The sequence below is a fragment of the Lonchura striata genome, chromosome 3 (assembly GCF_050655825.1).
Source record: "Lonchura striata isolate lonStrDom1 chromosome 3, ASM5065582v1, whole genome shotgun sequence".
In the NCBI taxonomy this organism is placed as follows: Eukaryota; Metazoa; Chordata; class Aves; order Passeriformes; family Estrildidae; genus Lonchura; species Lonchura striata.
In genome coordinates, this window is record NC_140705.1 from 84221435 (window position 1) to 84247994 (window position 26560).

Sequence of the window (26560 nt, forward strand, 5' to 3'; positions counted from 1 at the left end):
GGGTGTATATAATGAGTTAATAACTGTAGAAGTCCTAGCACATGTAAATAAAGTAAAATTAGGACCACTCTGGGTACCCCAAAGCTCTGGTTAGCCTTAGAACTCTTAAGAAAATGTATTTTTTCCTTTCCACAAATTTATTTGTAAAGGCTTGAAGAATATACCATACTGCTTATGTAGTTATAAAATAAAATATGTTCCTCAAGTAACTGGAGGGAGGGGGACTGAATATATAAGATAAGATAATAAGAGAAATAATAATAATAATAAAATAAAAATAAATAAAAAATAAGATATATAAGATAAATGTAAGAGTAGGCAAGGGCAAGAGTGAAATGGAAGAGAGTGAAGGAGAGGGAGGATGAATGATGTTGGGGGAAAGTAGTGGGGAAAATAAAATATGAGGGAGGAATGAATCGGATAAAACTGAAGATCAGAAACTGAAAACTGAGTAATTAATTTAGGAAAAGATCAGAATAGAATGGTGTCAAAAGGTGAAGCATGTTATTGGTGGACTTGTAACAACATGGAGAGAAAAATAATTGCCATTGAAATAGGAATGACCTGAAAAAATGTGGAAAAGTCAAAGGCTGACTCAGCAAGATAACAAGATAGAATCAAAGGAAGGAGGTACATAAAATTGCTTAGAGACAAGGAAGAAGTAGTGAAAGGAAATGTCTGTGCCACTGGCAGACCCAGGTTACTTCTGGCTGTGCCTCTGCTTTTCTTGTATGGCCACAGCCAGGTCAGCTGATGATCTTGGCTTTTGGTAGTCTGCAGATAATACTCTGTTATCTCAGAGGCTACTCAGAGACTCATCTAATGAAATTTCAGGGGGAAAAAATAGATTCTGTTATGAAGGTATTATAAAAATTAAAAGCAGTAGCCACCCAAGGAGGGAAACTCTGCCCTCAACTCTTCGCCTGCCCTGCAGTAGCTCACCTTCCAGAACTGAGATGTGTTCCTCCTTCAGGACAAGGAAGCTGACAGAACCCAAAGCAGAACTCCAGATGTCTGAGGAGCACATTTTGAGAATAATGCACAAGTGTTGTTACTGCTAGTCAGCATATTTAGAAGAGACTGTTGCCAATACTGATGATTTTAGAATATATAAATATCAGAATGAAATAATGTTGCTAAATTAAAAAGAGAGATAGGGATAAATAGTCACTGCATTTTTCTTGGTAGAAATTTAGCCTTGTTCATTCATAAAAGGTTGTGATCCTAATTCCTCATGCGTTAGGATGAAAAAATGTCACTGAATTCTTGGATGTTTCATCCAAGAAGTATATAAATAAATATAGTGGTTCATAATGCTAATCAAAGAAAAGAAGAGTTTTCACAAGGAAGTGGGATAAGCAGTGTGCAAGTTTACTAATCTCTCTATTATATTTAAAATGGCTTTCTTTTATTGTAAAAATATGTGCAATTATACTTAGGCAAAGAAAGAAAGCCATAATCCAGCGTTAGTAATGCTTTTACTGACTGGATTGTAGTCTTCCTTTAAGTGGTAATATGCTTTGTTGCCTGAATCAACTGAGTAAGAAAATTACTTTTCCCAATCTCCAAAGCAATCACTTTTATAGCTTTGTCTAGTAAATGAGCAGTCTACTTTCCAATAATGAAGGGCAAAAAAAGATGTGGAACATTTTTTTTTAATATTCTAGCAAACTTTGTTGTATATGAGTTCTCTTACAGACTCTACTGAATCATCAGACTCTCAGAAAAGATTTGTAATAAGAAAATGCTATTTAAAGGAATGCTGAGTTCTTCTAAGGGGAAAGAATTGAACTGATCATCAATGCTCTCATTATTCAAAATTTTATTCAAAAATTTCTATGACTTGATATGAAATAATTCAAATATCTCAAAAAGAAGTAAAAAATTGATTTTAAAATACTGATACCAGAGTTAAGGCAGTAAAAAATGAGGTTTTTCTCAGCTTAACTGTATCAAGCAGCAACCCTTGTTAAAAGAGGCAGAAATGTTTGCTACTTTTGATAAAATTACTAGAAGGAAATGAAAAGCTGTTGGAGCTTTTAAAATGACACTAAATTCTTGTGCACAGACTCAATTTAATTTTTCTAAAGACAGACTAAAATTGTAGCCCTAAACTTTGGCCCAAATAGTAAAAGATTTTTAGCAAATACAGTACAGAAATCCCTGGTTTCAGAGGCTACATCTAGCTTGGAAAGTGTAGAGTTGAGCTTGTCCTTTCCTGTCTAGTTCTGTGTAGTGAGTTATACTGTACTTAGCTGAGAAATCAGTGTTTTGATTACTTGGGCTAGCAACAAAGGCCAGCATTTGACGTCTTCAAAGCCACTGTAAGGGTATATTTAGATAAATGTACTTTGGGAAAAAACTAGCTCCCAAGATGCCATTGAAGTTAAATCAGCAATTGCAGGAAATTAATTCTGACCTTTCCTTTGTTCTCAAAAATCTCCTATCCTGTATACAGTCGGCAAACTCAGCACACATTAGGGTCCCTGATGGGTCTTTTCTTGATTTGCTGTGTCACTGTGGACCCCTGTGTAAGCATGTGGGGAATTCCAACCCAAGAAAATGCTAGAGTTGCCTTCTCATCTGCTTTGCACAAGACAAATGATTATGCAAGATAAAAGGCAAAGAAATTCTGGAGCTTGCCACCTGAAATTACTGAGGGCTGATTTTGAGAGGAATGGGGGCTGAGACTATGTGGGTGTACCTTTAAATGGCAGCACTGCCATAAGCAATTCCTGCATCTTGTGCTCGGCCACAGCTGCTCATTCCCACACATGCTCTGTGCCTTCAGCTGTGCTTGAAAAAATTGTTTACTGCCATGTGGTGAGCTGGACTAGTGAACTGTTCTACATTTGAAATAACTTCCTTGTTTTTATTTATGTTTAAACTGGACCCATTTTCTAATCCAACTGATTCCTTGAAAAAGCTACTTCGGCACAGCTGAGGAGGCAGTGGAGGGATGGAGAAGAGTTACTGAACGTGAGATCTGTCTGTGCTACTATTTTGGGGGGGAATAGGTTTTTTCCCTTTTTGAAACATGCCAGTTGTATTTCTGTAATACTTTGTTTTCAGTTACAGAGCTGGGTTTTGTAATGCCCGTTTGTCACATTTTCTATTCTCAACTTCCACAGCTGTGTGGCTAGATCAGTTTCCTGGAGCTGTACCACCTCACAGAAATTATTTCAACCCACTGACTTAGTGAAAAACAAAGCAAAAAAACAACGGTGAGCGTAGAGAGTATTTGCTCCCCTGATCATCCAGGGCAGAGCCCATCAGCATGTTGCAGTCTGCTGGAGAGGGAAGGGAGCCAGGAAGAAGCTGGCACAGGGCCTGGAGAGGGGGCTGGGAAGTCAGACAGCATGATGGAGACCTCCCTTCTCACGTCCTCAGCTCCACAGGGAGATCCTTGACTGCAGCCTGTCTGCTTAGGAGAGCTCTCTTGTAGCAGCCTTTCTTCTGAGCTCCAGCCAGACAGGGACACGTGAGCTGGCAGGGGAATGTGCCAGTGGAGATGAGCAGCAGCACCACAGAGGAGGCAGTGACTGTGTGTTGTCCCTGAACCACCCACGCTACAGCCCCAAGCATGTGAGCCCATCCATTGCAATTCCAGTGAGTGCTGCAGGCACCTGTGTCTTTCCATAGAGAGAGCAGAAGGGCTCGTGGAGCTTTGGTCAGATTCCTCTCCTGGGCTTTGATTTCCCCAAAATTATCTTTGTGCCAGTGACCTCAGATGCTGTGAAACAAGACAGTAAGCATTACAGTAATTTTTTTGTGAAAATACCTACATCAGAAACAGCCCAGTTTTCCTAAAGGCAGTTTTGAGGAGCTACATGTGCACACAGCTTATGGCTCATTGCACATTGGGAGTAAGTGTTTCTCATGCAGGTAGGTTTGAGTCTAAGATGGGCCAAGATGACATGAATGTAAATATTATTGCAAAAGCTTTCTGGAGATTACTTGGACTTGTGTTAGAATGTGATTTCTTTGAGTAATTATGATTTCATTTTTTGCATGTGTGACAGTTGAATATAGAGCTGCTAGAGAAAAAACAGAAAGGTTTTGATTCTAGGCTGCTTCTTTTTTAAATTACTGTGGCTTTAGAATGATGAATAGCACATAATCCTAGAGTGACAGGATTCAGTCCTGGTAGTTTTTAAAAAGGACAGGGGGATGTGTGTTAGAGAGAGAGAAGCAGAGGGCAATGTAAACAAAACAGCTGATTCAAAGTTAAGGTATTAACACCAGAGATTTCCCTAGAAGTCCTTGAGTGTTCTCTCTTTAAAATAAATTTGAATCATTAATCTTTCTGAGCCAGGCAAACTTTTAAATTGCATTTCAAATCCAATATTCCATAAAGAGCACAGAAATAGTAAATAGTCTAGTTTGTCTTTTAATCGTTCACAGACTTAGTAAAAATAACTTTGTTTTCAAGATGTGCATTCTTCTGCTTTTGTACTTGTCCTCTTCTGAGTGGTGGCAGGTCACAGTAATGGGGCTTCTGGAAGAAGTCCATACTTCTTGCAGTCAGTTGAGAAGAAGCTTGAAAATTCATGGGAAGGTGATCCTCCACCTGGGTCACTTGTGTCTACCCCAAATGAGACAGCTACTCCACCACCTGTGACCAATTGTATTGAAAACTCTGATTTTTTGTCTCAATAGAATAAAAATTATGTTTATTCATGGGTGTGCTTTGTGCTAAAGGTTATTATCAAAAGCAAATAAATTAAGTTAAAGCATATATTGCAAAATTTAGAGAAAGAGACATTTGTATCTATACAGACTTCCCAGATAACTCTGGCTCTCCTTTTAGTCCTAAAGTTGTCCGCCTTGTGTTTATTTCTCTCTGATTTTAGAAACACTATAGTTAAAGTAAGAAAGTTGTGAAGACAGAAGACCAATTTTAGGCATGGTACAAGCAAATGCAACTTCTGTTTCTTGGGCGTTATGTTTGCTAACTCCAGAGTGAGTTTAGCCTGTAAGTGGTACTGCTGAAAACTGTGGCAAATAGAATTTGCATGTTTGCTTTTAAGGCAGCTGTGGTAATAGCAGCCTAAATAGTTGCTCTTTCTAGGTCTTCCTTACAAAAATTATTTACTGCATCCACCAGTAAGAGGATTTGGCATAATGATGTTGCCTCAGTACAAGGACAATATCCTAAGCTGCTCACAGATGTTGGATCCAAAGCCTCAAGAAACTGAAGACTTCCAAAGAAGGTGCACCTTATCTAGACTGTTGTATAAACTTGATGTGGAGGCTAAGTGGCAGCCCTGTGAGTTCTGGCCTCCTGCAGTCTCTCCTACTAAGAAGAATCTCCCACTTTGTGTAGCTGTCTGGTGACCTTGCTTGAGCAGCAGTAAAATCCACAGCCACAACACAGCTGTGCCAGGAATGTGTCTGACACAGGTTTTCTTGACAGCGTGCATGTGATGAGCTCTTGATCAAAAGGTACTGCTTAGAGTTTAGTGCTTTGCTTCAAATAAGTAAAAAATATCCTAGCTTTTGTTTATAGAATAATTAAATGGATTGGGTAGGAAGGGACCTTAAAGATCAGCTAGTTCTAGCCCCCCTGCCATGGGCAGGGAGAGCTTTCAGTAGACCAGGTTGCTTAGAGGCCCATCCAATCTGGGCTTGAATACTTCTAGGGACAGCACATCCACAACTTCTCTGGGCAGCTTGTTCCACTGCCTCACCACCCTCACAGTAAGGAGCTTCCTCCTAATACCACATTTAAACTTACTCTCTTTCAGTTTGAATTCATTCCCCTTTCTCCTTCCCTCTTTCCAGCCTGCTCTTGCAAAAAGTCCATCTCCGTCCTTCTTGTAGGCTCCCTTCAGGCATTGGAAGGCCACAGTTAGGTCACCATAAAGTGTTGTCTCCAGGTTGAATAATCCCAATTCCCTTCAAATTCCTATTCTTGAAGTCAAGCTTGCCCTGTATCTTTCAGACATTGTTAGTGAAGTATCTGAGAGCAGGCAGCTAGACCAAACAGGCTAGAAATTGTAAATGACATTTGCTTGACCATCCCTTTTTTTTGGATTACTTTGGGAGTTGGATTTTTTTTTTTAATGGATGAAAAGTCAGTTGTTCTTGCAATACTACTGACACCTTCTGTGTTCTTCCTCTGTTATGAGACAAAGCTAGAGGCTAAGTTGCTGTCTGGCACTTCCCAGGGGCTGTGTCCACATCACATGCAGAAGGTCCAGGCTCTCAATGGTGGGGTCACCTACATGCATCCCAGACTGCATCAGTCATCTACCTTATACAGCGTGAAAAAATTCCCCACCCAGAAGAAAAATATTCTCATAAATGTCTGTTACTAACAACATGCTTTGATCCCTACAGTACTACAGTATCTCTTTTTTTTTTTTCTGGGTTTTTTCTTTTTTGTTTTGTTTTGGTTTTTTTCTGCAGAAAATAAGTAATCTGTCCCAGCCCTTAGAATGCACAATTTTAAGGGACAGACAAATCCACTTGAGTTTTAAGTGACAGCACTGGCTTTCTCCAAGTACTCATCCTAAATTTTAATCTCCAGTGAAACAAAATAGTTAGATTTATTTGGCATGTATTTTAGCAATCAAACCTACAAATGTGCTCTTCTGGTTGAACTCAGTAGACTCACAGCTTCATATAATTCAGACTGCAGCATGACAGAGAGTTCTGTTATGGCTTCAAATATTGATCAGTCCAATTTAATTTCCTCATGGGACCTGAACCATGCTAGGGATAGTGGATTGTGTTGAAGGCTTGATAAGCCTGTTTTAAGTATCTCAAGGGCTTGTGGAATAGAGGCAATTATCAATGCTGATACACATTTCCTTTCTTCAAAAGGTAAAGGCTCATTAATAGGCTGCACAACAGCTGCTGTTGGCAAAAAATGACTTTTTTTTAAATTAACTGGGAAATACTGCTTCCTCACCTCTTCATTTACTAGTTGGCTGTTTCCAAAAGGAAAGGAAATTGGGTTCCAGGTTTTCATCTTACTGGTATATGTGATAGCAGTATCTTCTGTACTGCTATATTCACTATTTTGGTAATTGAAGCCTAGATTATATTTTAGAATAATAGTCCCATCCCACTGCTTATGCCTATGTCTGAACAACCCATGCCAACAAATTCGGGTGTTTTACAACTTTTGAATTTTGTGTCAAGTTACTGATGATGACTGCTATTTTCAATATTAATATTACTGGTTAAAGAGTCTCCTGTTATAGCTTTGGCAGTCAACATTTTTGTTTGTCATTGAATATTTCAGTAATGTTTTTAAATTGTGGGGTTTTTAGGCTGTCAGTTATGAGAAGGAAGCTCTTTGTTGCTTCCTATTGTTTTATCTTTACTATGCAAAAATCCTATAATTTCATTTAGAACCTGTTTGGTGTAGGTATGTTGTGGGTGTTAAATTCATACTGCTCTTCAATGCTGCAAATTGGATGTACAGAAAGAAAATGTCATCAAGGAAAACTGCTTTGTTAAACTTGATTTTAAACACCATTTTCAGATCACTAGCTGGAAATTTAGTGCCTTACAGAATGGTCACCCTTAGCTATTAGCAGTTGCTTTTGTTTTGTTTATCCACCAGGAGACAATTTAAACTATTAACAGCTGCTATAGTGTTTTCTGATTTCTTTTCCATTTTGCACTTTTTCTCAATAATTAGCACAGTTCTGCTCATTAATGCATGAATTGAAAGTAGCAGCAATACATTCCAAGGAAATTGGAAAAATCTTTGTTTCTGAGCATAGATGAATATGGGTGAGTGAAACATACAAAAAATTGGAAAGGTAGATGGTTGCACCAGATGCAATTGACCAATGAACCAAACTCTGTAATGTGCTCAAAATGTTATTTTGCTCATTTGGTGTATCACGGTAAGGGGCACCTTTACCTGGTTTTTCTTCTTTTCTTGATGTCTGAACTTTTAGAAAAAATTTTTCAAGGAAAGTTGCTGTTTTCATAATAATAAAGAAATACTTAGCAAGGGTAACTCTTACCTAAAATTGCAACTGAAATGTTTCTTAGGAGATCAAAAATAGGAAATTTGATGAAAAGAAATACATTTTAGTTCTCTATCTATCCTGGAATTTTTTTAAAGGTGTGAGTAATATTAAACCATTACTGGAATTCATGGTACTGGAGGCCCCATGAATGTTTAATAGGAGATGGCTGGTACCATCACTGTCCCCCAGGCTCCTGTTTGCTGTCAGTTCTCTTCCCTGATTAGTCATGACTGAAATGTGAAGATGAGTGGGTTACTGTAAAATGCCTTCAGCAATGATTAATTCAGATTAATCACCTAATTTTGTAAACACTGGAGCACTGAAAGAACAGTAATGGTGTGAGAAATCCCATAAATTTACCTAATATTAAATACATTCTGGATTTAGTTCTGCAAACATACAGATGGAGCCAATTCAGACATTCCTAGTCATGCGATGGAGCCAGCAAGGAGCTCCTTTGATTTCAGTTTCAGACCTATAGTCATTAATAAAACTGTGTCATTCAGAGTGGTAGGTTGAATGTCACAGATTAGCAGCATTAAGAGTGGTTTCAACATAATTTATTTAGGCCTTTGCTTACTTCCTTAATTCTCCACTCATGTTCCTTTTTTTGGGGTGTGTTATGTGCCACAACCATGGCAACTACCTGCTCAAACCATTGCACAGGGCAGGAGGAGCAGAGCAGAGTCTACTTTTTTGGTTTTAATTGCATTCATATTTTAAAGGTCATTATTGCAACATGTGGTTTGTTCTACAGAATAGAAATATCGAAATGGACTATTTTTAGGAACATACAATACCGGAAGAAAAAAAATCAATTATTTGATTCTAAAGTGGAAGGAAATTATGTAAACATTATAACATATGGGAATGTTCCCTATACCTAGAACATGCATTACATAAATATTTCTCCATATAACTGAAATGAATGTTAATTAAAATCTTAAATATTGGGACCGTAACAATGTTTATCATTACTTTTAAACCTTAATGGTATGTTTAATTATGCCCATCACTAATTTTGGAAACTTCGTGAAATGCAAAGTAATTTCCTCTTCTAATAATGTAAATTATCTCATATTAAGTAATTCCATTTATTATTTTATCCTTAAATCTTTAGGTGCTGAAGTGTTGTATATGAACATGTCAGCATATAATGAAGGTCGGCTTCAGTCATCATTCTGGATTGTTGATAAACAGCACGTATACATTGGAAGTGCCAGCCTAGACTGGAGATCGTTGGGACAGGTAATTTATTTGAAAAACTAATCCTATACCTTTTGAGTGTGTAATGAGAAAAAAAAGGTAACATTTTGAGGACACTTGGACAGCTCTATTTTCTTTTAGTTTACTGGCAAAAAGCATCAAAAACTGTACTGCCACAGTTTTGATGACTCTTCTCTGTTGGCAAGAATGTACTACTATAAATTTTGCTTCCTTTTGTTATAACAGCTGTCATCCATGGTTATGCGTAAATTTTAAATATTTGATTGTTTTTATTGATTTTGGTGATGGTCATTGTATGTTCCAGTTTATGTATGAAAAAAAAAAGGGAGCAGACCCATTGATAAACAAACCACTATGGAAACTCTATAGTAATATCATGGGCAAGATGTAGTCTCCCTAATCTCCCATTCAAAAAAGCAAACCCCAGATTTGGTAAGACTTCCAAATGGATAGTGGGTAATATACTGGAATACCCACTACCTTTGGGAAAGATCAGATTTATGGGTACAGAGTGTCAAATAGCATAATGCTTTTGAAGGCTGAATGTATTAGAGAGAATTCCACATTTTTCTTCCTCATAAACATGACAGTTGAAGCAACAGCCAGTGCTAAGAACTCTGTGCAGTCTGTGACCATTTTGAGGAATTGGTCAGTAACACAGCTTATTTGCCTTTTTGTAGGTATGTGTCCTTTTTAAATTTCTGCAACACTCAGGATCATTAGTAGCTGTCGTGTTCATTTTTGCTATATACCACTGACTGTGTGAGGCTGCTCTCAACCACACTTGTGGAGTGAAACCTGTACTTTGAGATCTCATAACTGAAAAGCATTAAGAGAGAGGGAAAAGCAGCAGTCCTAGATAGTTTTTAGTTGCTATAAAAAAGCTTGCTTTCTAAATATGAGCAGAATCTCAGAAACACAGGAATAATTTTGAACATGATTTTGCAAAGAAGAATGTGTGTCTTGGTTCTGCTGAACTTTTTAATATTTGTTTTCAGCTAAGACTGGAAGTCTGACTAAAAGCAAATTAGCCAATTTAGTAAAGAAAGTGAATAAATGCATTTTTGCTCTTCTTATGATATTAATTTACTTAAAAGGTATGTTTACAAAGGAATCTGGAATAGTGGTAGAAAAAACAATGTTGTTAGGGAAAGTCTTGGAAAAGAAGATGTTTTATTTTCAGTCAATGCAAGAAAATACAGTTTGGGCTTTTGCACAGCTCAGAAAATGTTTTTACATGATCTGTGCCTCATGAGCTAAACTTTTCTGTCATAACAAAATAGCTCTTCATAGGATTTATTTGGCTTATAAATAGTTTGTCTTTGAAGCCTCTTCTATCTGGGGGTTTGAGTACCAGTGAAAATAATAAATGTGGGGGAAATAAGCACATTTACCATACAGATTATTATATTATTTATATATTTCTTATGTATTTATCTTCATCACATATTATACAATTCCGTATAGGTTTGTTCTTCTCATGCTGAAGTAAATCTTTAATCTTGTAACATACTTGTGTTAAACTTTGATGCCAGTTACTTGTAGGCCAGTGTTTCAAAAGTGATTTCTTGATGTTAATTTTATCACTCTTCTCTGCATGCATTTGGACTTGTTTTAATCTTATTGCCATATAACAGTATATTTTTATATGTAGTTGTAAATGAAGTTCCAAAGAATGTTTGTACTATGCAAAAAGAAATCTCTCTGCATTACGGTAAAAGAGGATTTGCTTTCAGTTAGTTGAGAAATGTATGCTGGGGTTTCAGAAGAGCCAGAGGAAATTACCCCAGAGTTGCAGGTTACTAAATTAGGGCAACTGTCAAAGAAATCTGATATGCTGTCCTAAAATAATAATAATAATCTGTCTTGAACTTTCCCTTTCACATAAGAAGCAAAATAAGCACAAAACTCTGTCATTTTATTCTGAGTCGTTTCCTCAAGCAAAATGCTTTGCACATGTGTGGGACCTAATCTTAAAACCCACAGTGAGCTGAGCCCTCGCTGGGGAAATATATCTCCCATGGCTTCTCATTATCAGAGTCTCAGTACAGCTGTAAATGAGGGAACAGCTCCCTCTCCTTCTCCCTCTTCCCTATTGTCCATTTGCCTGATACCAAAAAAAAAAAAAACCCACCAACCAAGTCTGTTTAACATCATTTGTCTCTTAGGAGGCTAAATCTAAAGCTGAAACAATAATTTAACTTTTAACAGCTTCTTGGGAAACTTCATCAGGACTTAAGTGCTTTGGGTTTGCAATATTTGTGGGGAATGTTTTGTGTTTATAAACTGGATACTACAAATCAATCACATATGAAGCTTATTTAGTTTTGCCATTTTCTTGACTTGCCAGCACTGAAAAGAAACAATAAGAGTATTTTCTTAAAAGTAAATTTTTTGCATCAAGGAGAGATTTTCATATGCTGCACATATTACTTAAGAATTGCCTTTAAAGTTGCAGATATCCTGTGCCTTTGCTGGCAAAGTTTTAGTACTTGCCAGAGTCTTGGCTTTGAAATTATGAGCAAGTCTAAGAGCACATTATTACTTTTCAAGTCAAACTGTGTTTCAGTTAAATTGAAAGTTTGTCAAAACTGTAGTAATTTTGGCTGAAATCATCTATGACAGCTGTCTGCTTATCTGCATCAGTCTGAAATCAAACCCCACAAGGAAATGTTAAGTACTGTTTAGAGTTCCTGAATGCAGGATTTTACAAAAATAATATGGTTTTTTTGTTCATAGTAGAATATTTTGAATTTTTCTTTGTACAGGTCAAGATTTTTTGCATCATCTTCTATTGGTATCAAAATATCCAAATATTACCTAATTACATAACACATTGAAAACTAAGGATTATGAACAACCAGAGTTTTGCCACTTTCTTAGATATAGTAATCTCTGTAAGATTTTACCAGTGAAATAATTTAGCTTCTTGCTGGTCAATTTATAGATACTGAGAAATAACTAAAAAATGAATGACTCAAACATGCCTAAAATTGTGTATGTATACTGATTAATTTTTTCCTGTGGCTTGAACTAATAGCAATCAAGATGGCCATGGTGCTGTGTTCTAGTTTCTAGTTCCTTGACCCAGTAGCTTATTATTACTTAATAAAAGAAATTGGTTATATAAAAATGATTATAGTCCATAAGCTAACAAAACGTATCATATATTTCTTTTGTTCCATGATTCCCTCCAATAATTCCAGCAAAGCTTGAAATTGCATTTATCTCTTTAATTCTGTTCAGGAGCATGAGATTTGTAATACATATGAACATTTCTGGAGCTTTTTATACTAGCAACATTTTTGGAAAAGTTTGATTCACACATGAAATAATTGAATCCAGTGGGCAAATAACTGTAATGGATTAGTTGAACCACTTCAGAAAAATGCATTTATGTGCAACACATAATCAGCTCTTGCAAAATACTATTACTGAAAATTCCTGAAACAAGTAAAATTAATCCAGTTGTCTTCACTGAAAGTGAAATCAGGCTCATATTAGCTAGTCTTGTTGGCAAAAAAAAAAAAATATAATTAAGTCATGAATACTACTAGTATCAGGTAGTTGAGTGTATGTGTGATCAAATTCAAATCTTCAAGGTCTCAAGTAGAAGCTTGCTGTTTGCTCCCTGGGATCATGGAGTCTTGACTATAAACATCTGGACTCAAGGGAAGTGGCTTGTATGGGGTTCCAGGAGGAAGTGGTCTTGAAACTAAGGAGGGGGACCTGAATGGAAAAAGGTGAAGTTCCTGATTGGAGGAAAAGTTCTTAAAATGAGAGAGATCATGGAGATTAGAGAGCTGCGGGTAAGATGAAAGCCAGGGGATGCACCAAAACCACTGGTTGGTGATGCCTGAGACAGGTGAGCAGCCATGCATCAGGGATGGACCCAACTTTCTGCTCAGCATCTGGGGCCAGCAGCCCCTTCCCTGCAGGAACAGAAGATATGGATGGAAAGTGTGAAATATAATCAAGTACTTGCAAAAGCTCCCATCATGTTGGTTCAACAGCCAGGCTGTAAAAATCACAGGATAAATCACAGGATTTTTTTTATCCTTTTAAAGGATAAAAAAGCCAACCAGGCTGGGAAACATACTTATTTAAGCACAAAAAAATAACCAAGTAATATTTTTCTCATTCTCCCATTAATTTCATGTCTCTGTTGGATTTTTGTGTGATTTGTTTCACCAATATAAAGTAAGACTTCAGAAGGCATTTGATTTTTATTTTTCTTAATCTCAAAAATCCATTAGGATTTTCTTGTCAATCAGTTTACTCTCCATCCTCCTCTTACTCTCTTATTGCTATAACTTACAAACTGCTAATTTTATCTACATCATTTAAGGCAACTGGAAAATTAGATAGACTGTCCCAATAATTTTTGTCAGGTTGGAAACAGAGACTGTTTAATCTGAGAAGTTAGGTTTTTATTTGATGCACCTAAGATGTTAAATAAATACCCAAGAGGGCAAAAAAGTACTGTAGAAGGTGAGATGTGACAGTGTATGAATGAGAAACTCTCTGTGAAAACTGTTTTTTCCTTATGGTTATTAGTAGGTTATTAGTATTTAAAACACACTCGTCTCATTATTATTGAGTCCTACAGCACATGAAAGTTATAGCAATTATGATTTTTTCAGTTACATTTGAAGGATGAGGAACGAGTTGCCCGGTTCATTTATTCTGTTAATAATTCAGTTGAATCAACAGTCAAATTAGCTGAGATGGAGAGCTATGAAAATTATTCAAAAAAAGATCTATTAAGCATCTGTAGATACAGTAGATAAACCAGGTTTTGTCTTTTACAATAAATATCACTAATCCAGGGCTTACTTACAGCAAAAGTAAATTGGATTCTGAAATTTGTGAAATCAGTAAGCCTACACTCACTAGGAAAACAAACAAAAAGACAGGGGAAAAAAGGGAGGGAGGAAACCGCCAAAATTTCAGTTGGTCAAAAGACAGACATTTTCTGTGTGTACATTTTAAGTAAAAACTGATGAGTCAATATTTGATTTGTTTTTGTATAAGTCTGTTTTTTGAAATAAGCTCTAGGAAGGCTTGCAGCAGGATGTCTCCAAGAGTGCTTGGAATGTGTCTGTTTGTCTTGCCTATTATCACCAGACAGGACAGAAGTGGTTTGAGAAATAATGCAGGTTTCAGTTGAGTTGTTCAGGCTGTCCTTCCCAAAACAGAAAAAAGGAGACAAAAGCAGCAGTCTGAATTCATTGGTACCATCTTCTCCTCTAATCTTTTGTGACAAAAAGACTGATAAAGCCCAAACTCCTTCCCATCCTGCTCTGAAATGACGAAAGTTGCTAAATGATGGTATTTCAGGTATTAAGAGCTGCATCTGAAGGGGCAGGTTTGGGGCAATTTATGTTTCTGGGAATACTAGAGGAGCAACCTTTTCATTGATTGTGGTGGGTAAAATCAATTGGAAGCAATCCACACAGTTATTTACTCAAAACTTTCTTCCCAATTATATTGACACTACTCATAAGGAGGAGATGTAGCTCAAAGGTCATGCTTACGAGGGACAAAACTTGCCTCAGAATTATCCCTTCTCTTGGTCTTCATTTCTAGGGATATGGATTCTAACAGAATTTTTCCCAAAATTCAAGAATCTCTGCAATGCTGCCAGGAGCAAATGCAACCTGTGTTTCTTTTTATGTATCTCTCCCAGGGAAAAGGGAATGATGATTTCCTCAAATTATAGCATTGAACACTGTATTTTCCATTTATTTGTGGGAAAAACATTGTCCTCCAACAAAACCCATATGTAATAAATGCTGGATTTCTATATATCTCGAAAGTACATTATGATCATCCTAGTGGTTTCCAGCTTCCCAAAAATCTTACTGTAGCAGAGCCACCTCTCAAAACTGATCACTGAGACAAGATCTGCACATTTTCAATTTCTATTGATGATCTTTACAGAACTCATAGAGCAAAAGCAGTCTATAATCAGTCAGTTGTTTCCCTGAACTTTTATTTAAGTCTCTTGAAGTTATGTAATGGTGCATCTGGTCCTTTTGAGATAAGATATTTTGTCTGACAGTAGAATTCCATCTTTTCAGTCAAACAAAAGTTAATATTGAGAGTTCCTATCTGTTGCCTTGTTGTGCTAGTATGAATTACAGATTTGTCCCTAATGTGCGCTTTGTCAGTTTTTCCCATCTTCTTCTAATAATTTGTTTAATTTTCTTAATATCCCAATGCTATTCAGTATCATATTGCTATTAGAAAACTGAACACAGTCTCAAGTGTCCTATAACATGAAATAAGGCTCCTTCAGCTTTGTCGTCCGCTGAGGTTCAATCAAGCTCAGATGGGTAAATACTAGACTGAAAGCACAGGCAAGATAATACTGATGTATTCTATCCAAATTTGTATTTCTGGGTTAATACATCTCTCTTACATAAGACAGAGAGTATCTCATTCTAAAAAGTTTTATATGCTGTTATCCATGTGATCCAATCCTTAAGAAAAAATCTTCATGGGTTTTCTGTCTATGCAATCAATTCCTGAGCTAGCTAATATTTTAAATGTAACAGAAAAGTGCAACCCAGATCTTCAGACATGGGTAAATGAGGCAATATGTGAAGAAAGCAGGTATAAGAAGATATTACAGAGCTGTATTGACAGTTACCCTTTTAGTCATTTATTACTTAAACTGTTTATTACTTTTTTCTATTTCCTACTGCATAGAAATCTAGTTGTCTTGTCAGAACTCTGCCATGATGCTATTACAGCTTGTCCTTCAAAGGACAAGTTGAAAATACTTTTATTATTTTCACTAAGAGCTTTTAGCTAGAGTTTTTATCTTTGACCAAATCTAGAGCACTTTAGTGGCTGATACATATCTCCAAAATTGCAGCTTTTCTATTTTCTTTCCTTTTTTTCTTTTTTTTTCCCCAAAAGTTAGGGGACCGGGAGAAGGTACTCTTATAAATGTGCATATCTCACAGCATGCATTTATCATGGTGTAAAGTTTGCATTTTTGGAAATACAATGCTTCGTTTGATTCTTTAACTGAGACAGTCTTTTTTTTGGTTACATCCAGTAAATCAAGACAGTCAGTGTTGCCCATTATGCTTACTCTGCTTGAAATTTGTTACCTATGCATCCAGTATCTACAAATAAGTATCAGTGAAGCAAAAGGACTGTTTGTCTCTCGCTCACCATTGCTATGCACTACTCACAGAGGGCTGGTTAAAACTAGACAGGAACAAGGTAATGTGTCTGCTCCACTTGTGCCTTGTATGTGCTTCAGTGCTGCCTGGTAGTGCCATTGGTTCCTCCTTACTGCTGTGGGCTTCTGGTTTTGTGATTTACTGACTGAAAACAGCATAAGATCTATATCTTCACCTTGCAGTTGGAGCCAGTAAGTCCTCTCAGCTTGGCTAGTTTCTCTGGGTGCAGTGCTGATTCCCAGCTCTGAGGAACTTGGAAGTTATTCCTGTTTGTCATACTTCTCCCACTGTTGTGCTCCATTCTCATATGCACCAGTGCATCATCTTCATTATGTGTCTGTATTTAGTGTAGGAGAGGGCAAAATACATCAATAGCTTGTTGCATTTCTGTTGACTGTATAAATATGCTCATCACTCTGTTTCTGGCCTCTGAAATTACAGATCTTCTTTTTTTGATTTTTTTTTTTTTTGTTGTTGATTTTTCAGTTGCTCTAAAAGTCCTGTGAGACAGATTTGTCTACTTTTGAAATAATCAATAAGAAATTGTAAATCAGTAAGTAATAAACCTTCAGAGCAAAATGATGGAATATTTGGCTTGAAGAGATAAACTGACTTCTTTCCAAAGCAGCATGGCATAGTCAGGTAGCTGGGTACCTGAATATTACTGAATGCCAGGCTTAATCTGAGTAGATCTAGATTGGATTTTAGGAAGAAATGCTACACTGTGAGGGTAGCAAGGCACTGGAACAGGTTGGCCCAGAGAAATTCTGAATACTTCATCCGTGGAAATTTTCAAGAACAGGTTGGATGGGGCCCTGAGCAATCTGGTTTAGTGAATGGCATCCCTGCCTTTTAGCAGAGGGGTTTGAACTAGATGATCTTTATGGACATTTTCAATGCAAACCATTCTATGATTGTATTTTCTTCTCATCTTTTTTTTTTTTTTTAGTTGTTGTGGAAGTCCTGTGAACAGGTTTACCTGCTGTTGGAGTAATCAGGAATAGATTGTAAATCAATAAATAATAAGCCTATTTTGAATAATAAGCCATTTTGAATTGTTAGACTGACTTCTTTCCAAAGCAGCATGCCATATGGAGGTAGTTGGATCTCTAAAACCCAAAGGAAAATAGAAGGTTCTTTCTCCAATAATACTAATCTCATAATCATTTGCTTGCCTTTTAATACTTGCCATACCATTAGTATGTCTTAATTAAGAGTCATAGATGTTGCAAAGAGAGTGTGATTGGTTCTAGCTTATTATTGGTCCCTCAGATACTTGACAAATACTATCAGTTTACTAGTGTTATCAGACTTGATAATTTTGGAAGGGCTCTAAAAGTGTTTAGGGAACTGGAATCATGCAGGAATTTGCTGCCAGAACACAAACTGTACACCACTGCACATGGGATAGAAAGTTATCCACAAAAGTGCATGCAAAAAAGGAGACAGATTTTAAAACCTCTTCTGCTGTCTTGAAGCAAATACTGGTGAATAGACAGCACTGGTGAGGTGTGCTTGCACGAGTCCATGGCCTAGGGATTAGACTCAGTAGCCTAAAAGTTAAGTTGTTGACATTTATAAAAACTGTTTGGGAGGATCTCCCAGCAACTGCATCACGAATAGCTCACCTGGTAGTTTTTCTTTCCTTTAAAAAAATAATAAAAAAAGACCCTGGTTGCAGAGATGAAAATTGTTTCTAGGCACAGATATGTAAAGTCTGTTTGCTGCAATCTACCCAGAGGTAGTCTGAAATAACTAGTAAACTTACATGGATATAAAAAACCCAATAAATCCACTACTTTCCCAAAAATTTTATTTATGTTATGCTGAAAGAAAACATGTTCATTAAACCCCAGCTGAATCTCTGATGGGGGAATGAATGCACCACAGTCTATTCTGTCATCTTCCACAAGTATTTGCTGGCAACTAATCTTGGTCAGCAATGTTAACAAATGGAGGCAGATTCCTCTCAGAGGGATTTAGTTATTAGCATACCCCATCAGATCAATCTTGTTCAACTAAACAATTAAAATTACAACATTAAAATAATCATGAAAGTGTATTCCCAATATGTGAATCCACCCACGCACACACACTTTGATATTGCACAGATGACAGTTCCCCCTTGGAAAAATGTCTTCATTCAGAACTGCCTCAACTCCAAAAGGTTTCCAGATGGACCCCAGTCACCTTCTGCTTGAAGGTTTGAATCCTTTAATGGAAAACTGGATTTGGTATTGTCCTGTGAAAAGGACACACAGTAAATCAGGCTGAAATACCATGGTATAAATCTCCCTGAGTCAGGGTAAGGAAGGACAATCACTTCAGTTATTTTATAAAAGACAAATGATTCTGCAGTTCAGAATAAAATCTCATCTTTCTATATCCATAAGTCATCAAGCAGAACAAAATAAATTCTGACAAAGCATTCCTTCCATATGAATGTGCAGCATTAATGTCATCACTAACCTTTTCAGATTTTGATACTGTCATCATAAACATCAAGGCATGGTTTAAAAGTCATCATGCAGTCACTTTTCTTAACTTTTTTAAGTAAACAGCAGTCATCAAAACAGTGAAGTCATTGACGTTTCCCTGGAACTGCTCAGTGGAAAATTATTAATCCCTTCATGAGAGAGGTGTATTGGGCTGGCAGCCCCTGCAAACAGAATTGTTAAGTGTGTCTTCAGAGAACTGTGGAAGTCATAGGAATCGTGATACTGGACAGGCAACTTTTTCTAATCAGTGAGATGAATTACTAGATATTTCTTTCAAATGTAATGCTAGAGCACCTCACAAGAAATAGCTGAGGAAACTCACCCTGTGTAGCCTAGTGAAGGGATGATTGAGAGGGGATTTCATCAATATCTCTAAGTATCTCAAGGGAGGGTGTTGATGATGGAGCTAGGTTCTGTGTGGTGGTGCCAAGCAATAGGACAAAAGACAATGGCTAGAAACCGATGCACAGGAAGCTCCACCTGGATATGAGGAAGAACTTTACTGTGTGGGTGTCTGTGCAGTGGAACAGATTGTTCAGAGAGACTGCAGTCCCTCCATCACTGTACGCATTCAAGAACTGTCTGTGTGCCATCCTGTGCAATGTGCTCTAGGATGACCCTGGTAGGAGGCAGGCTAGACTAGATGACCTCCAGTGGGTCCTTCCAGCCTTACACAGTCTGTGGTTCTGTGCTCCCAATTGTACTGTTAGAGTCAGGAGGCAGAAATATGATGTAGTAATTTAATTACAAGTTTTCTTCCTAAGGGCCTATATTGGGATCATATCTATACAAGAGAAATTGCTTTCATGTTGAAACAGTCAGAAACCTCACAAATATCTAAGATGGTTTCTCAAGAGAAAAGGACAGAGAGCAGAGTGGATTTCTAAAATAGATTTTCATATTGATTAGCCATTGTTCTGGGGCTGCCTGTGTACCATTTGGCTAAATTGCCATATGTATCTAAACTGCTTGGATTTCTAGCTTACCTCAAGGTACCTCTGGCCCTCTGCTTACACAAAGAAAATAGGTTTCTAATTCTGATCAGGTAGTCTGGCAAAGCTCAACAGTTATAGCAATAATTCATATGCAATGTCATTGTCCCAGATTGTGTCCCCAGCATGCCTGCTACCAATCTCTATTCAGTTTGCAAAAGGAAAACCCGCTGTGTGTGTCAGTAATGTTATAAATAATGCATCCAATTAGTCAACTACATGCTGTTGCATTTCCCTAAAGGCCATGGATCTGAAAGCCCCAAAGAAACTGTGTGCTTTGAGAGAAATGTTTAGACATAAATACTGCCCTTACTCAGAGATCAGCCCTTTGCACTCTCCTCTCTCTTTTGCACAGCAGAAGACGTGTGCAGGCTGCCCTTTGCAGCATTGCATAGGATGAGAACAAATGCTAAGGGCTCATGCTGTGATTTCCTGCTGTGTGAAGAGACTGCAAGATAAGGGCTGACAGGACATGTAGAAAATTGCTGCCTCTCCAGGACGGTTTGGGTGAATGTAGACAGAGATCTCTCAAGGCTGCTCTTGGGGAATGAGGTTTATTGGGGACGCAGAAAGGTCCTGCCTCGTGCTCCCAGACGCAGCACGTGGCCGGGCCTGAGAGGGTGGGGGAGGGGAGAGACAAAAGGATGCTCCAGGAGAGGGGAAGCTCCAAGAGAGGGGAGGAGGTTCCAAGAGACCGTGTGGCCCCTCAGAGCCCCCTTTTCAGAGGGCTTCAAGGTGGGTTGGAACAAGGCTCGGGCCAATGGGGTTACAGGCACTTGATGTTTTAGGGGAGGGACAGAGGTGTGGGGTGAACCGTACATCTTTTGGGGGTGAGATGGAACAGTCCATTTGACCCCAGGACCCATCTGTAGGCAGGGGTGTCATGCGGCTAGCTGAGAGAAATGTTCTCATCCTGGCTGTGTTATTTATGGATAATCATATTTATCTGTCTTCTGCAACAAGGACAGGCTCTGGTGCAGGGGAGAGGGAAAGAGACTTCAGGGATGTACACACACGTACATGGTGAAGGAGAGTCCAGCCCTTTTCAGAAGTTAGCAGGGTCTTGCACTTTGCCTGTTAATTTTTTATGGTTCCACTGGAGAAGGGAATTTTTTAATGTTGTGTGAATGACACCAAGACTGAAATGTGATGCAGCTTGCCAGCAGTGAGATGGGAGGCCAACAAAACATGATCCTTTTCCTTCCAGCCTGCACTTTTCTTTGAAAATGCACTTTTCTATTAGAAAATGCACTTTTCTATGAAAACGAAATATTTTCATATTTATTCCTTTTCCTGACAAAAGGAACAAAATTGTTTCAAAATCAAATCAAATTAGAATTCACTTTAATTAGATTTCCTGCAGTAAAACAAGAAATAAATCAAACATGATCCGGGAAAAATACTTTCTTGCAGTTGCAAGCTTCCATTTCCCCTAAAGAAGACACTTGTGCCTGCTTTGAAGGGGTAATGAAACTATAAACTGAAAATTCATTTGAAAATTATAAATTAGGCTGTGATTATGCCAAGTGATATTAATTATGCTAATAGATTATATGGCAATGAATTTTTAACTGATTCAGTTATGCCTTCTGGCTTGCTCTGACAATTAGTCATGTTCAGGCTTGGTTTGTTAGTGAGCTTAAACAACAGCAGTAAAAAGCCCAAACTTGCACTCAAGATTCTCTGGTAGGGTCTATGTAAATATCATCACAGAGTTGTCCATGGTTTAAACAAACTCTATTTGAATTTTTTCTACAAATAAATTTATTTTTGCTAAAATAAATATATTTTTTTATATTTTATATTTTTTTTGCTAAATAAATTTATTTTGCATTTATTTTTATTTTTCATATCAATAGAACAGATGGCTGAAAAAGACAAATCATAATGGGACTTCTTTCTAATGTGATGAGGACACGGGGGATTTCTGGTTTTCCGCTTTGAAGATATATTACTACCTCTTCATCACAAAATTCTTTTTAAACCACACCATTTTAAAACAAGCCCCGCTTCTGCCTGGGTGCCTAACTTTCTTTGTGTCTCAGTAGCAGTATTTTTCAGCAGAAATGAAATTCTAAGCCTATCTTTTTTTTCTCAGCATGGTTTTCTTAAGATCAGGGTGCAATGAAAAATAATGGTGTGGCTGAAGTGAAGTGGAAATTAGCAGAGCATCACAATGCAGTTTTGTGTTCTTTGCCTATGGACCACTGAAAAAAAAGAAGGGAATATAAAAATTAGCAGCCCATCAGAGATCTTCTCTGCCTTATCATAGCAGCTTTTTGTCAATAGGTAATATTAGTAAAAATAACATATGAAGCTGTAACTTCTTGGGACTTATATTCTGCATGATCTACACCTCGAAATCTATCAAATGTACTTTCTAAAGGTGACAATTAAAGACCAGTGGACTGCTGGTGGCTGACAATTCAAATTTATCAGCTTCAGTGGCACAGTCACCACTTCCTTTCCTTTAGTGAAAACTTGTCATGGTTTTATAGTGACATTCAGTGCCAATGCTAGGTGCACTCTCTATCAAATGCATCACCTTTTCTTGGTCACATGCTATAATTTATTTCCAGCACAGTGGCTTGACAGTTTTCAATTTTCAGTGATGAGATTGAGTTCCTGGCTCAGGTTGAAATTTCATTTTTTTTGTCAATGGAAGGGCTTTTTTTCTAGTTAATTAGAAATTCCACCTGGCAATTATTTTCAAATTACTTAAAACCTACGTGAGAGAAAATTAGCTTTTAGCCTTAGATGACAGAAGTGTAAAACCTACAAAACTGTAAGATATAGGCCAGGCACAAGAGAGATCCAAGTGCAAGAGTCACAAGGTGATTAATTTGAGAATGGTTGAGAGCTGAATGTAGGATTTTAAAAATACCATTGATCAAAAAAATTGTCTATAGAAAGCAGGAAGTTGCACAATTAAACAATGAAATATTTAATCTCAAAATTTAATCTGTTTGAATTCTGTAAGTAATATTCAAAAGCAATTTGTGGCTGTCAAAATAAGAGGGAATTCAAGTAAAAACATTTATTGTGCCCTAGATGATTTTTGACATCCAAAGATGCTGTTAATTTAGATTTATTCACTTTCCGATTGTGTAAGCTAGACAGAGTTTTATTAATTGCCTGAGAAAAAAGTGCTTTCCCATTTGTATTAATGTTTCATTTTTAGTATTTCCCAATATCAATGTAGGTCCCATTTTCTTAGCAAGGGAAAAGAAAAAGTGAAACTTGGAGCAGATGCAGGACTGTGCTGGATTTAGATTTCACTGAATTACTTTTGATTTCAACATAACAAAATGTGAAGTCTCTGTACTGTATCACTAGCCAAGCATAGGAGGATTTTTGTCCCAGGAATGTATGGGTAGTTTGCAGTTTCTAGTGAACTGTTAGCACATCCTTTTGCTGTTGTGGTGGACTGTAATACCTGCAGAGTTTTTGTGAGAGAGGGGCCAGGCAGTGCTACAGTTCCTTTTCAGCCTGTTCAGCATCAGGTTGCACTTTGGGCTTACATCGAAACGAGATCTGCCTGAATGGGGTCATTACACTGAGTGCATTTGTGCTGAGCACTACTCCTGTCAGCCTCTTCCAGCGAAGTGTGCTACATCAGTCACAGTGAACAGCTCTGCACAGAGAAACACTTTTTACCTTCCTCAGATCTCTGACTCTGTCTCTGTTGATAGTCACTCCCATCAGAATGCCCTTCTCCTCCTGCACTGCTGCCACAGGCCACCCCTTGGCTATCACTTGTGCCTGGCATGGGACGGGCATGCATATCTGCTCAGCAGATCTGTTGGTATATGTTGGTAAAGAGAGGTAAAGAATAGCTGCACAGAGGCAGCCTTCAGTGGTGCTGTGGATGATTGGGGAATATTCACTCAGTATTAAAGGGTACCACATGAAAACATAAGGGAGGTCTGCAGTAAGGATCAGGTAAGCCTGATTATGAAAAAGAAAGTACGTTTGGAGTTCTGGGTAACTGGATAATTAGAGCGTATTTTATTAATAGATTGGTGTACCGGTGTAAATATCTGTGATTTGTCTTAAGCTGATAATGAATACGTTGTATATTACTTTTATTTAGAAGGTATTGAAGTCTTAGGCTTTAGTAATTGATTTATCAGTATGGAGTGCTTTTTGTTACTCCATTAATTTACTCTGTTGTGATTTTGGCTTTGCTCAGTCATTCATTTAGAAACTTGTCATTAAAAAAATCAGAGGCTCAAATGCATAATTAAATAAATTTTCAAACACAGGCAAATGACAAATGCATACACTATCCTGTATGCCAAAAGTCTGCTTTAGTAAATTTTGTATGCAATAGGCTACCTGTAGTTAATCCAGAGTTTCTGTAGCACAGGCAGTGGGCTCCTGGCATCTGCCTGTGGCCAGAGCTTTTGGGCAAGTGGCAATTCATGCCTGAGAAGAGCTGCCTGTTGCTTATAGGATCAGGTTGGGTGTGAACAACTACTGAAAACTTTTTCTTTAAACAAGGGGTTTTCTAAAGCTTCCTGCTACATTTGGCACAACTCAGATATTGCAAGCTGTGAACCAGATTGTGTTACTCTTATGTAGGTCAAGTAGTAACTTGTCTACACAGTGGGGTTGTCTCTCAGAGGGAAGCTCAAGGTTAAGTATAAAATGAGCTGTCTCGTCTGCACAGTGCAGGGTAAGGACACATCAAATGCCTTCTCTGGCCCATGACTCAAACATACCCGAAAAGTCCTGCTAACTCTGTTTCTCAGTGCTCTGTGTTCACAGCCTGGATTGTTCAGGTTCTTTTCCCATGTTTTTTCTTTCTTTTGCATAGGATGCCTATGAATGCACATGGAAAAAGAATAAGTAAAAACTCCTGTTTGTGAAATTCTGCTTTTTGTCCAATTCAGCAAGGAATTTATCCTCTTGTCATAAAAATTACTATTTTTCTATCTAGGCCATATTTATTACTTTTCATAGCTTAACTGAGTTCTGTAGTTATAATAGTACAGTGGGAGGAAACTACATTTCTTAAGCCAAGCATAATTATTCACTCTTCTGGTACTTTAAGAAAGACCTTATTGGCAAGGAAGTCAAACAGTAGTCTTTGACAGTTGCTCTGCACAAATGTAAATGGCATGGGAAAAAACAAGAAAAACCAGCTCCCATATTTTTCATTCTTTGATTGGGGCATGCATAGTAGCTCTTAACACAGAGGAGAAGAAACCTGCACAAGAGAGGACACAAGATTCTCTGTGCAGATAACCATTCCTTTCCCCAGTCCCTGGGACATGCCCTGGAAATGTCATTCCCAAGCAACTGTACAACTTTACCTTCCAAAAACTTTTGTTCCATTTTGAGGTAATCAGTTTGTGACTCCATATTTTCATTTCACATTTATCTTCTTTAGTTTCATTAAGCTTCTGAGGTAATCAGTTTGTGACTTCATATTTTCATTTCACATTTATCTTCCTTAGTTCCATTAAGCTTTTAATTTTTTGAGATCGTCTTCACTTTAATTTTTAGTGACATTTTCATTACTGTATTAATTGCTCTTAAAATGCAGGATGAAGAAATACTTCCCTTGCCTTAAGAGCTCCTGCCCTGAAGGGTTTTATCTTAACAGATACCTTAAATGATGCTTAGCTGAAGGTTTCCATAATGACAAGTCAGAGAGCAACACTCAGATTTTGATTCTTACAATATAAATATATTTTTCTGCTTCTCCTCTAAGACTACTAAATAAAAAAGTCTGTAATTACAGCAGCTCTCAAACAGAAGAGAAAGTCTTTTATCTAGATGTCATGCCACTTCATACTAAATCTGTCACTACCAGATTCCTGCTGTCCCTTATGTGTCCAGGATTATAAGGCTTCATGATTAATAGGAAGAAGAGCAGTTTCTCCTCACCTCATAGTTAAACTACGCTCAGTGTAGAAGATGCTTCTGAAACAGGTTTTTTTGTCTCCAAACCGACTGGGGCTGTCACACAAGAAAAGAGACAGGTGGGGTTTTACTACGTACATGTGTTGCTTGTGTTTCAAGGGGATGTATCACACCTAGGCTGAGAGGGTCACAAAGTGACAGGTTGACATCTAAACTGGTTTCTTAAGAAAATTCGGTTTGCGCAACAAGCATCAGAGTTGCTGTCTGCCCTCTTCCTATAGCTTTGAATCTACTGTTCAGGTTGAGTTAAATTTGAACTTAAGTTTATAAAACTTAATGAAAACAGGCAGCAGAGGATATCCATGTTTTCCTAGCGAGGGAGAGGAGCCCTGCCTCTATCATGTATTAGGGAGTGCCCGTGAGGAAAAGCTTCAGAAGCAACAAAAACTTCGATCAGTGCTTTGAGAAGCCAACGACTGCAAGACGCAACAGCTTGGGAAGGCAGCGTTCATTGCTGCGGTGTAAGCACATGTCTGGGTGGCTTCAGTGCAGCCCGTGGCTGGAGCCTGTTCCCTGCGGGCCGGGCCGGCTCCTGCGCCCCCCGTGCGCCCCTGTTTGCAGGGAGACGCTGCCACTAAGGCGGACCTGGTGCTTCGTTTGGCACTCCGGCTGGGTGGTCATCTGTGCAAGTGGTGTTTGACAAAACCCATCAGTGCCCCTGCCTTCCTCCCTAGCTCTACATGAGGAACCACTTAGGCAGAAGGGTGATCTCTTAATTC

General features: G+C 37.9%; 1 protein-coding gene across 3 annotated transcripts in view; it reads left to right on the forward strand.

Moving 5' to 3' along the window:
• Positions 1-26560, forward strand: part of PLD5 (phospholipase D family member 5) — a 177590-nt gene that overhangs the window by 128021 nt on the left and 23009 nt on the right. For all 3 annotated transcript variants that reach the window (XM_021550467.3, XM_021550469.3, XM_021550468.3), the window contains one exon: positions 9115-9242. In XM_021550467.3, the coding sequence (XP_021406142.2) occupies positions 9115-9242 (128 nt within the window). The remainder of the gene's footprint in view (positions 1-9114; positions 9243-26560) is intronic.